General features: G+C 43.4%; 1 protein-coding gene across 1 annotated transcript in view; it reads left to right on the top strand.

Moving 5' to 3' along the window:
* The first annotated feature begins 360 nt into the window (after positions 1-360).
* LOC114664816 (MAGUK p55 subfamily member 2-like) overlaps positions 361-13872 on the top strand; it is a 60715-nt gene continuing 47203 nt past the window's right edge. The window contains exon 1 of the mRNA XM_028819099.2: positions 361-831. Within this exon, the coding sequence (XP_028674932.1) occupies positions 744-831 (88 nt within the window). The 5' untranslated portion in view covers positions 361-743. The remainder of the gene's footprint in view (positions 832-13872) is intronic.

Here is a 13872-nt window from a genome sequence, read left to right as displayed (position 1 = left end):
ATTGGAGATATAGGTAGAAAGGACACTATATGATAAAGAAACAAAGTAGTGTTTAAAGACTAGATTGACAGAAAAGGCACTATATAATGCTTAGAAAGTGTGACCTGTTGAGTTCAAAAGGCTTGTTGATTTTTAACAAAATACGTTACGATGCATATATATGTGCAGCTTATACTTAGTAAAATAGTTAAGGAATGAACGTGTTAGAAGTTCATTATGAGAAGTACACAAGAGCACATCAAGGGCACGGTGGCAGTTTGTGTGGCTGTGCTCACAGGGTGATGAACATTTTTGGTGCTTTGGAATTTATATAAATAGACTGCGCGCTCCTGTAACTTGTGCAGCACGTGTTGAGCCCTCCATATCATCATTCATGCGCCACAAACGTTTGGCCCAATCAAGTGTTAAGGCTGCGGTGGCACTGTCAGTCATATGCCACAAATTGGGTGCCAGTGTTGTTTACTATGCGCCCTCTTTTGGATGCCACTGGTTATTGTGCGCACAAATACCGACTCATGCGCGCGCAGGCGTATCCACACTGGCCCCGCCCACTGCTCGCTCCACACAGCAAAGTGTTAACTGCGTTCTCTTCAGCTGCGCTCGCATCACTGAGACGAGAGCTCTGCCGAGAGAGGCTGGCCTTGCTGGGCGGGGACGATTGCTTCGTTTGTGACTGAAAAAAGCAGAATGACAAGTGCACAGTCCCCACCCCCCTTAGCCCCCCTTCTTTGCTTTCTAGTAGCATGGCTGACAATCACCTTGGGAAATTAGAATTAGACGAGGGTTCTTTAAACTTGTCGGATGGCTGCGAGTCCAAGCTGAGATGGGAAGGTAGGACCTGAAGCGGCGTTTTTTTTTCTTTTTCCGGAACGCCTTGCGCGGCGATGAGCGGCTCATATCGACCGGCGTAGCGGGCTCATGGTGAGCGTTTCCTGGCTCCGTACCGTTCCTTCATTGGAGGACTGGCGAGGTACACGCCGTTTGGTTCGGGGGCGATGACCTGAGGTTGTGTTGCTTGCGTTCACACCCTGAGGATGTTCACCGAAATGGAAGATTTTTTTTTTTTTTTTGCAGGCTCCCAAACTGAAAATCCTCCCGCTAAAAGGCATCGCCGCGCTAAATTGTTTATCCCATAATCACTTAATCTTTTCATTACAGGGCTATTGGTGATTTGGTTAATCTGCAATCCAATGCTCCGATGTAACGTTAATCCTCGAATGAGGCAATCCTTTAGCTAATTATACGGATAATCGTTTATGGATTATTTTACCTATTTATCCGTTCAAATGTTAATGTATTCATTTGCGTGCAAAGTTCAATCTCTCCATCAGTCTGTCTCGTAATTCCTTTGATTAGTTAAACTACTCATCCCCCGACTGTCTTATTTATTCATCTATACGTGGAATTAAATGGTGCCAGAGAGCTGCAGTCACTCTGAGGAATCCAATCGTCTCTCCATCCATTAATGCAATTCACGGTAGCGAGGCAGTTTCGGGAGCAATAGCAGGAACCCACCCTGGATGGACCACCTTCACTTGTTTGTGGGGGTCAATTAAACATTTTAAAGCTAGGAGAAGAAACTCAGGAGTGGCGGGACTAGAATCTACATCCTCACTGGGAGAACACACAAACTGCACACAAACACTGGCCGGGCTGAGATTTGATGGAGTGCACTAGAACTCCAACCCTAACCACCATGCTGCCATCTGGGAGCTTTTTATTGTTGCTGGTCTTAATATTGGGGCATAACTAACGCATGTAAAACATCGTCTAACTTCTGGGGGTCCGACCTGCTCCCATTAGGTAAGAGACGTCCCTGATGTATTTTGGCTCGTCAAATGCTCAAAGCACGAAGTTCAACGAGGCAATTATTATTTTATATTCATTATTGCTAAGTAAATGTAAATTATAATTTACTAATTTATATATAAACACAGTAATACTAATCATTTATGTACGTTTTGAAATCACTTCAGTCATTTTTCTCTGGTGCCGCCTACCCATATGGTATATCGTTTAAGACATCTTGATGGCGAGTTATGCAAGCCATTGAGTTTTTTTGAGGTCTTTTCCCGTTTTTGGCCATCTACACCCCTCATATATAGGCTATGTTTGCTCCATATTTTGTGCAGGAAAGGGCACCCCCCTTTTTTTTTGGGATTTTATTAAAATCAAATAACATTCCATACAAATAAGTCAAGTTTTACAAGACTTGGTTCGAAACAAATCAGCTATAGGCCAACAGAGTAAACCTTTAAGCAAGTAAAAATAAGTAAATAGATAAATTAATAAATAGATCAAAATAAATAGAGTTAAAAAATAAAGAGGGGAGAGTATCTGCTTCCTTAATTTAAATGCTTATTCTAAAATATTATTGATCAGATCCTGCCAGGCTTTGAAAAAGTTTTGTACAAATCCTCTAAGTGTCAATTTTGATAAAGAGTAAACCAAGAGGTGTCTTCAGCATAAATGATCAGAAAGACGTGGAAGTTATGTGTGCCACATCAGCTGAATCCGGGTGTGTGTGTGTGTGTGGGGGGGGGCGTAAATGCCTAATGGCATACAAGGGGTCAAAGTTTGAAAAAATGGGAATTGTTAATACAGAAACTGTCATTTAATGGTCACTGATCAAAAATATGAACATATTTTGGATATTTGATATTTTTTTGCTGGTGGTCTCTGTCCTCTAACAGCCATTCCCAGAATGTTAAAAACAACCAATTTCAAACATAAGCATGCAGGGTGTCGTTTTAGACTATTTCAAGGTCACTGATTATGAATATGATGTTATTTTTGATCCTTTATTAGGGATGTAGCTCACTATGGACCAACATCAGAGGGTGACGAACGTCAAATGTTCATTCACAATTGACAGCATTTAGACTTTTCAAATTGAAGTACATCTTCTAATTTTTCAAATATTTGACCAAGCTCATCTTGTTGATTCTGTACTTCTTACCTCAATGAAGTAAATCATCACATTTCTCATGAGCACTTAGAATTAGGGCAGCTTACGTTAATTCAGACTTATTATTATAATGATGATGATAGATAGATAGATAGATAGATAGATAGATAGATAGATAGATAGATAGATACTTTATTAATCCCAGGGGGAAATTCACATACTCCAGCAGCAAAAATATTAAATTAAAGAGTAATAAAAAATGCAGGTAAAAAACAGACAATAACTTGAATAATGTTCAACGTTTACCCCCTCTGGTGGAATTGAAGAGTCGCATAGTTTGGGGGAGGAATGATCTTCTCAGTCTGTCAGTGGAGCAGGACAGTGACAGCAGTCTGTCGCTGAAACTGCTCCTCTGTCTGGAGATGACACTGTTTAATGGATGTAGTGGATTCTCCATAATTGATAGGAGCCTGCTGAGTGCCCGTTGCTCTGCTACGGATGTCAAACCATCCAGCTCTATGCCAACAATAGAGCCTGCCTTCCTCACCAGTTTGTCCAGGCGTGAGGCATCCTTCTTCTTAATGCTGCCTCCCCAGCACACCACTGCGTAGAAGAGGGCACTCGCCACAACCATCTGATAGAACATCTGCAGCATCTTACTGCAGATGTTGAAGGATGCCAGTCTTCTAAGGAAGTACAGGCGGCTCTGTCCTTTCTTGCACAGAGAATCAGTATTGGCAGTCCAGTCCAATTTATCGTCCAGCTGCACTCCCAGGTATTTATAGGTCTGCACCCTCTGCACACAGTCACCTCTGATGATCACGGGGTCCATGAGGGGCCTGGGTCTCCTAAAATCCACCACCAGTTCCTTGGTTTTGCTGGTGTTCAGTTGTAGGTGGTTTAAGTCGCACCATTTAACAAAGTCCTTGATGAGGTTCCTATACTCCTCCTCCTGCCCACTCCTGATGCAGCCCATGATAGCAGTGTCGTTAGCGAACTTTTGCACGTGGCAGGACTCCGAGTTATATTGGAAGTCCGATGTATATCGGCTGAACAGGACCGGAGAAAGTACAGTCCCCTGCAGCGCTCCTGTGCTGCTGACCACAATGTCAGATCTGCAATTCCGCACATACTGAGGTCTGTTAGTAAGATAGTCCACGATCCATGCCACCAGGTATGAATCTATGATGATAGTGCTGTTTTAATTTTTAAAAGTTGTTTCCATGTCTGTCTGAGTCCACACATGTCTTTGCATAACCAAATGGTAGGGCACATTTTGAGCAGAAGTAACAAAGTCTAAGGAGCTTAGAGTGGGATAAGCTGTTAAGTGTGGTGACTGTCGAGGAGCAGTGGATCAGGTTTAAAAAAGTTTTACGTGTAATGCAGGACAGGCACAGACCTACATTTGGAATGAATAGGAAATTTTTTAAAAAAGCCTCCACAATGGGTTAATAAAGAGTTAAAAAAAGAAGCTGCAAAGGAAACAAAAGACAAATAAGGCGTATCAGACTAATAACTCCAAAGTGAATCGTAGGGCGTATGAGGGCAACAATTAAGGAGGATATCAGGGAGGCTAAAAGACAGTTGCAGAGAAATAGAAGCAGATAAGGCGACAGACGACCCTAAGAGATTCTTTCAGTATTTTAGTAGTAAAAGAACAGTCAAGGAGGAGGTCAAGTGCATCAGAAATAATAAAGGGGAATTAAAAGATACAGACAGTGAAATAGCGGACACTCTAAACTCACATTTTTCTGAGGTCTTCACAAGTGAACAAGTGGATAACCTCCAGTGGTAACAGGGACTACTAAGGAGGTACTGAGGGATTTGGAAATTGTAGAGAGAGTAGAGCTGCTCAGATTAAATAGGCTGAAATCAAACAAATCACCAGAACCAGATAATATTTACGCTCGAGTTCTAAAGGGGGCTGGCGAGTTCAGATATAAACCCTTGACACATATTTTTAGGAAGTCACTGCACACTGGAGAGATTCCAAAGGAATAGAAAATGGCAAATATCATAAAAAGGGCGTCAGGGCAGATCCAAGCATATGTAGGCCAGTAAGGTTAATGGGCATCACAGGAAAATTAATGGAAGGAATTATTAAGGAGAAGACTGAGCAGCACATGGTAGGAACAGGAGTTTGCATGGACAGTCAACATGGGGTCAGAAGAAGGAGGTCGTGTTTTACTAACTTGCTGGAATTCTATGAGGGAACAACAAAAGGATATGACCAGTGTGGAGCTCATGATATTATTGATCTGGACTTTCAGAAAGCATTTGATAAGGTGCCACATGAGAGGATGGGCATCAAACTAAAAGAATTGGGAGTTCAGGGTGATGTTTTTAGATGGGTGCAGAATTGGCTCAGAGACAGGAGGCAGAGTGTGATGGTGTGAGGAACCTCATCAGAATTGGGTGATGTTAAGAGTGGTGACCAGCAGGGGGCAGTGCTGTGGCGGCTGCTATTTTTAATATATAAAAATGATTTAGATAGGAATATAAGTAATAAGCTGGTTACGTTTCCAGATGATACCAAGATAGGTGGCTTGGCAGATAATCTGTAATCTGTTAAATCATCACAGAAGGACCTGGACAGCAGACAGGCTGAGGTCTGAAAATCGAAACTCAGCCTTATGAGAAGGACTTAGTAGTCATAGAGGACTCTGAGATACCAACCTCCAGACATTGTGCAGAAGCCATTAAGAAGGTTAACAGACTGTCAGGTTATATAGCGCCTTGATGTGGGCAGTACAAGTCACAGGAGGTCCTGTTCAAGCTTTATAACACACTGGTGAGGCCTCATCTGGAGTCCTGTGTGCAGTTTTGGTCTCCAGGCTACAAAAAGGACATAGCAGCACTAGAGAAGGTCCACAGAAGAGCGACTAGCTGATTCAGGGCTACGGGGGCTGAGTTATGAGGAATGATTACAAGATCTGAGCCTTAAGGAGATGAAGAGGTGACCTGACTGAAGTGTTTAAAATGATGAAGGGAATTAGTACAGTGGATCGAGATGGTGACTTTAGTTCATCAAGAACTCATTATGTTAAGGTTAGATTTCATACAAATGTTAGAATGTTTTTTTTAAACATAGAACCACAGACACTTGGAATAAGTGACCACGTAGTGTGGTGGACAGCAGGTCTTTAAGGATCTTCAAAAATTGACTTGTAATTTTGGATTATCAGGTGAGCAGGATGGATGAGCTTATTGGTTTGGATGGCCTGTTCTCATCACGACTGTTCTAATATGTGTTGGGTTGATTCGTGTTTTTGAATTGATCCGGTCGGGGTCCGGGGCAGTCAGCCTGCCGTGAAATTATCAGGACTGCTTCCTGCCTTGTGCCCCAGACCTTCAGGTCAGATTTCAGGCTACCCTTTATCTATTATTATCGCATTATTACTTATTGGGCTGATGTCTTTATCCAAGGCGACTCATGCAACCAGAATGCATTGCAATCGCTTGAATACCTTGTTAAATGTTTGAGCCATGGGTTGGTCAAGTGACTCGCTCAGGGTCACACATTGAATCAGAAACAGAAATTGAAGCTGGGTCTTAGCCACTTTACACCTCTGTAATAGAGAAAAAACAAGCTAGACAAGTCAGAAAATAAATGTCATGGTGCATTCGGGGAGATGAAGGCTTTAAATTTGGGGGCTGCCAATACATAAAGGCCCTGTCATGTTACAAGACTTTTCCATCAATTTTTCAGTGGCGGACTTCATTTGTGTATTCTTAGAGAGTCAGGGGCAGTCGTGTAGTCCGACATACCCAGAGACTCCGCCCGACCAGTCTGTGTCTCTCCCTGACTGTCAAACAGGTTTGATGTTGTCAGAAGTGGTAGGGGCGGATCTGTTTGTGCATGTGAGAGCTGACGACCAATGAGCACTCAGCCGCATAGAATGCACCTATGAGGAATAAGGAATTTGGGGGGCTTGGACCTCACAAACATATTTGGCTTTTTCAGATTGATAGATCTTTATTTGTCCCCTTGGTGGAAATTTGGCTTTTTACAGACGCCCTTTAATAAATAAATAAACAAACACACACACCCACCACGAGTGACTAAAAAGAAACCAGCAGTTATATTTCCAGTCAGAGTTGTACCGAGGATGTCGGCTCAGTACGGCTGTGAAAACAGCTGGGCTAAACAAGAAGTATAATAATTGGGTTGAAAGATTTAGCTACGGACAATCTGGTCGACCACCACCATGGTGCACACAAACCCACACCTACAAGGCGAGTGCCTTCGTCACAGTAAACAGACGGATTGCGTTGTCCGCTTTGACTGCACATTAGGATATCAGCAGGGCCGGATTTTCCTATAGGCTAACTAGGCTTCAGCCTAGGGCCTCAAGATCAAGAGGGGCCTACATTCAAATTGTTAGCAAAATTTTATTATCTCTCATGTAATTTACAAACTTAAAAATGGAAGGTGAAAGGGCCTCATAAGTGGAATAGCCTAGGGCCTCTTTTCATATAAATCCGGCCCTGGATATCAGCTCTGCATCTGCACGTGCCATGCTGTGCGATGACTTGGAATACTGTAAATGTTGCGCAATATGGGTACGCAAACAGCTTACTGATCTGCAGAAGCCAACATCCATCGATGAATTTCAGCAGGTTTCACTCTTCCAAATCTCACTACGGCGCGTTGTTCAGCAATGGGGTAATCCCGCAGCGGAGCATCCATATTCAGTTAACTTTGGCTTCAACAACACTAACGGCAGAGCGCTGAGCTGCGAGTGTTCGAACTACCCATAAGCCCCCGCGAACGCGTTGTACTGCGTCAGCTTCTATCCCTTGCGAATACCACGCGTAATTTGTAAATTGTCTTTGTATTTTCGTACAAATGGCTAAAAGAAACGGAAATAAATAATTCATTTTGATGTAAAGTTAACATAATTCAATTCTTACATAACCTGCGGTGGGTTGGCACCCTGCCCAGGATTGGTTCCTGCCTTGTGCCCTGTGTGGGCTAGGATTGGCACCAGCAGACCCCCGTGACCCTGTGTTCGGATTCAGCGGGTTGGAAAATGGATGGATGGATGGATGTTCTTACATAACCTATGGATCGGTAAACTGCAGAAAATGCCAGTGCCTGCGCTTTAAGAAAGCAGCATCGTGTTGGTCGAAGCCCCCATGAAGACCTAAGAGGGGGAGAGGGGCTGACGCGCACCCCTTTAGTTTCCAAATCGGCGCCCCGTGGTGTCCATTGCGTGTACTGTACTAGTGGGGGTGGGCGGAAGGATACTTAGCGCGCCACTTGAGTTACATAAAAGACGACTCTTGTTGCCTATATGTGTTTTCAATATTAGTAGACTTCGAACACGAAGGGGTCGGGGATGGTTGGGTCCCCCATCTGTGTTCAGCACAGCACTCCCCTTGACTAAAACGGCGCCCCTCGTTCGGACGTAACCGAAAGGTGCGGAGCGGGGCGCTCCTTAAGTCGCCTAATGGATGGACCCGCTCTGGCGCCCGTGGGTCTTCACGTTTGAACGTCGGGATGGATGGAGCTTCACTGACTGACATGCCCTACTTACACTTTTGGGGTTTAATTTCCAAGTGAGCACCAGAACTGAGCGTGTGAACTGTAATTAGCGCCGCCGCGCTTCATAGTGCATCCTGCTGTTCCTTCGCAATTCATGGCTCTGACAGCTTCTGGTAAACGTGTTTGCGACTGGGAAGTGTAGCGTATATACTGTAATTTCAGAGACCTGCGCCCGATAGAGTTTAAGGGGTAGGCATGTGGGCACACGATGCTAACTAGTAGGCAATTAAGAGCTCCGGCAACCAGAAAGGAAAGGGGACCGCTGCCAGCTGCAAAAGTAGCCGTGTGACAGACCGGCGCACCCACGGCATTTCTAACGAGTCTTGGTGTTGATCTCTGAGGATACGGACATTGGAGCTAAAGGGGGCGAAAAGGCAAAGGTGGAAAGCAAATCTAGTCCGATTCTGAAAGGCATCTCAAGAATGTGCTCCAACAGTGAATGACTCAAAGTATTTTACAGTAAGGGACAGGAATCATTTATGTATGGCGTGTCACTAAATAACAAGACATTCTCACAACTCAAATATAGACAATTTAGAATCACCCGGAGTATCTGAAGGAAAAAAATACACAAACACAGAGGGAAGATATAGATAGATAGATAGAGATAGATATGAAAGGCACCATATAATAGACAGATGTGAAAGGAACTATATAATAGATAGATGTGAAAAACACTAATCTACTTTTTGTAGTGCTCAAATACTCTAGGTGTCTGTGGTTTATCCACCTGGTCACACTATCTATTGATCTATCTGTCATTTCATTTTATTGAATACGGTATAGTCTATCTATCTATCTATCTATCTATCTATCTATCTATCTATCTATCTATCTATCTATCTATTATATAGTGCCTTTCATATCTATCGGGGCAGTACAGTGGTGCAGTGGTACCGCAGTGGTACTGTTGCTGCCTCGCAGTAAGGAGACCTGGGTTCACTTCCCGGGTCCTCCCTGCGTGGAGTTTGCATGTTCTCCCCTTGTCTGTGTGGGTTTCCTCCTGGTGCTACCTCCCACATTCCAAATACATGCAAGTTAGGTGAATTGGCTATCCTAAATTGTCTCTAGTGTGTGCTTGGTGTGTGTGTGTGTGTGTGTGTCCTGCAGTGGGCTGGTGCCCTGCCTGGGATTTGTTCCTGCCTTGTGCCCTGTGTTGCCTGGGATTGGCTCCAGCAGACCCCCATATAGTGGGTTGGTGAATGGCTGACTGATATCTATCTATCTATCTATCTATCTATCTATCTATCTATCTATCTATCTATCTATCTATCTATCTATCTATCTATCATTTTAGGAGGGATGGTGCAGTGGTAGCTCTGCTGCTTAGGAGATGAAGGCTCATGTCCTCTGTGTTCCTCATGTAGAGTTTACTGTTCTCTGCAGGTCCATTGGGGTTTCTTCTCATAATACAAAGACAGGCAGGTGTGGTGAATTGGCATTGCTGAACTGAATTATGTGAGTGTGTTGTGTGTTTGCCCTGTAAAGGACTGATGCCCTTTCTGAGGAGGTTTTCCTGCCATACACCCTATTGTTGCTGGGTGTATTATTGCTGGCTTAGGAAGATGGATGGATGACATAATCTACCTTAATAAAATGACAAGTGTCTGTGTATTTGTGTGTCTGTTGGGTGGCTGTGTCTCAGTCATTCCAACAGATGGCACATCACAAACATTTGGAGCAAACCATTTTATTACAACAAATGTTTGTGATGAACCATCTGTTGGAATGTCAAATGCAATGCTTTTTATTACTACATGCAATACAAAATACACTCCAATAGACAATGCACTGCAAATGTTAATGCCAAGGTCTATGTTGATTATTTCAATTTCAACTTGCCTTAGACAGGTAGCACAGCTAATTAAATGCATTAAGAAACAGGCAGTAAAAACCATATTTTATTTACAGTATTTATTTATGTATGTATGTATGTATATATGTTTTTTTTTATTTATTTTGTGATCTCACAATACATTCATTCATTCATTCATTCATTCATTTATTTATTTATTTATTTATTTTATTTTATTTTTTTATTTATGTATGTGTTTTATTTTTCTTCCATACAAAAGTGCCTGGTTGTTTTAGGAAGTGGCAGGATATTCACAGAGTGACATCAAAAAGGGAAGAGAACTGGGACAACGCTGCAACAAAAAACATCTTCCATCTCACATTTCATTATTTATGTTCTTCTATCCTAAGGTTTCTATTTATTGCCACATTTCACAATACATGTATTTATTTGTGTATTTATTTATTTAATTTTGTGTGTAATGTTCCTCCATATGTGACGTCAGCTCCTGCTTTGCAGTGGCTGGCAGTGCCAGTTTAAAGGAGGGAGCGGTGAGTTTGTTTCCCCGTTGCGCCCAGGCCTGTGTTTCTTTCATGCCAGTATGCCAGCATATTTTGGCATTGCAGTCTCCATGCACGCCCCACACGGAAAATGTAAAGATGCCGAAGTGGAGCCCAGCAGCCTAATATTTGTGCAGCTGTGCCAGCTGAGTGATTTCTCAGCACTTCCTAAACTAACCCAATTGCGTACATCTTTCTAATGCCCCGCAGGGCATTTCTGTGTTGTTTTCGCATGCAGGAAAATCTGATTGTAACACTTTACAGGATTCATAACGTACCTATAAATAGGAGCGGTAATGTTAGCCAAAGACAAAAAGGATATTGCTAATTAAAACGGTGTTATAAAACATGAGCCAGGCTCGGCACAAAGCCCCTGGTAACGTTCTTCTGCAGGCTGGCAGGTCATCTCTGCAAACTTATTAGCGCCACTATGGCGTCACCAAGTCGGGGCTCATTAGCAGGGACCTGAGTGAGAAAAACAGAATCTCGCCATGAAAATGCAGCCGGCTTGAGACGGAGTGCAGACACATCACTTGAGCAGTGCACACCTGACTTGGGAGAGATGTAAAAAGTTAGACATTTTCATTTGAGAATAGGAAGTGTGGTTTGGGGGGCCAGTGGTAGGTGAAGCCCCTCTCTGTATCAGCATCATCAAGGCTTCTACTTAAATGTGTACTGTGGCTGCCCCTTCATTTCACTGCCCTGTGCAAACAGCAATGGCTTTCTGAAGTCTCTCAGGAGATTCCAAATAAGTGGGCCGATTCTGAATGAAAGTCACATGATGTCCATGTGGCGTCCCCCCACAGAGCAGCAGCATGACATTGCATTAAAGTAAGTCCAGGGGTCAATTGTATCATCCTGGCTGCGACGTTAATCTGCATCCTGCCCTCCGTCTTACAGGGAAATCTTGGGGATTGATGGCAGGATTGGCACACCAGCCACCATAAAAAAGAACCTCACCCTGTTCCAATGGGGTCCTGAGGTGTCCCCTGCTGCATGGCTGCACTCTAGGGGTGAACCCAACTTCAAGATCTCATTATCTACGCATGTAAGCTACCATCTGCCAAGGCCATGTCACTGGGTAATTTAATCAAGCATTTATATTTTACCTTTTATGATGGCACCGACAGCACTCACAGACCTTTACAACATAAAGCAAAGGAGGCTGCAGTACACTTGTCAGACTGAAATTCATCCCGGGATAAAACGATTCTGTCCTCAAATATCCACAACTGAATTGATATGTTAAATGCTAGGGTGATGTTTTTGTCGTGGGAGGGTTGCAGTTGATCCTGTCTTCTCTTTTTAGGCTCTTCACTATGTAGATCTTAATAGAATGGCCCAAATCCCATACTTTTAAGAGATGTATGCATTGCATTTGTCATTCCAACAGATGGCACATCACAAACATTAACTCTGCTTTTATTAATCTCATACCATTCCCTTTTTAGACTCTTCACTAGCCAGGGCCGTCTTAATGTATGAGCAAAAGGGGCACTGGCCGAGGGGGCCACAATGTTTCTGATGCCTACGTATGTTTTTCCTATCAAAACAGGGTCCCCAGTGCAGTACTCTGCCAGGAGGGGTCTATGATGATGTTAAGATGGCCCTGGGTAGACCTTAACAGAATGCCCCAAATCTTATTGCATTATCACAGACATATTCATTGTATTTGTCATTCTAACAGATGGCACGCCACAAACATCAGCTGCGCTGTTTTAATCTCATACCATTCCTTTTTTAGGATCTTCACTATGTAGATCCTAACAGAATGGCACAAATCCCATACTCTTACTGCACTATCAGAGACATATGCATTGCATTTGTCATTCCAACAGATGGCACATCATAAACATCATTTATGCTTTTATTAATCTCATACCATTCCCTTTTTAGACTCTTCACTAGCTATGGCCGTCTTAATGTATGGGCTTCAATGGGCACTGGTGGTGGGTGGGGGGGGGGGGGGGGGGGGGTAGGGGGGGATTTGCCAGGAGCATAGTGGCCCACAATATTTCTGATGCCTATGAATGTTTCTGTTTTCCTATCAAAACAGTGACCCCCCAGTGCACTACTTTGCCTAGGGGCCTATGATGCTGGTAAGGGGGCCCTGGGTAGACCTTCACAGAATAGCCCAAATCCAATATGCTCACCACATTATCAGAGACATATGCATTACATTTGTTATTCCAACAGATGGCATGCCACAAACATCAACTCTGCTGTTATTAATCTCATACCATTCCTTTTTTAGGATCTTCACTATGTAGACCCTAACAGAATGGCACAAATCCCATACTCTTACTGCACTATCAGAGACATATGCATTGCATTTGTCATTCCAACAGATGGCACATCATAAATATCATTTATGCTTTTATTAAATCCCATACCATTCCCTTTTTAGACTCTTCATTAGCTATGGTCGTCTTAACGGATGGGCACAGTGGGCACAGGCTTGGGGCCCAGGAGCATAGGGGTCCATGATGTTTCTAATGCCTATGAGTGTTTCTGTTTTGCTATCAAAACAGGGACCCTAGTTCACTGCTTTGTCCCTTTGGGGGTTATGATTCTGTTAGGACAGCCCTGGGAAGACCCTAACAGAATGGCCCAAATCCCAGAATCTTACCACACTTTCAGAGTTGGCTCTGCTATTGCAGTTTAGTTTGTCCCCCTTTCTTTAACATCTGTAACCCCAGGGAATTAGAGAGGGTACCAGAACAGACAACAGAGAAGGTCACGTTTTATTCAGACATTAACGTAAGATTGTCCAAAATATAAGCAGAGTGCAATATGTGCCACAAAATAATTAAACCAGGATGATGGGCTACCAGGTGGCTGTCTGTCTTAGTGTGTTGGTCTGAAGGAGCCCCGTTTGTGTTTCCTGACCCACTTGATCCTTTGGCTGAAAGTCCTCAGTGCCGGTGTGTCAGAGAGAGGATGTGCAGCATTGTTCGTAACGGCACTCAGTTTTGTTTTAATCCTCTCCTTTGCCACGACCTCCAGGGGGTCCCACCACTGACACTGTGTAACCACAGACCCCTGTCTGTGCTCCAATTGG

This window comes from Erpetoichthys calabaricus, chromosome 14 (genome assembly GCF_900747795.2).
Source record: "Erpetoichthys calabaricus chromosome 14, fErpCal1.3, whole genome shotgun sequence".
Taxonomy (NCBI): domain Eukaryota; kingdom Metazoa; phylum Chordata; class Cladistia; order Polypteriformes; family Polypteridae; genus Erpetoichthys; species Erpetoichthys calabaricus.
The sequence above is the reverse complement of the archived record's forward strand: the minus strand, read 5'-3'. Positions and strand labels throughout refer to the sequence as shown.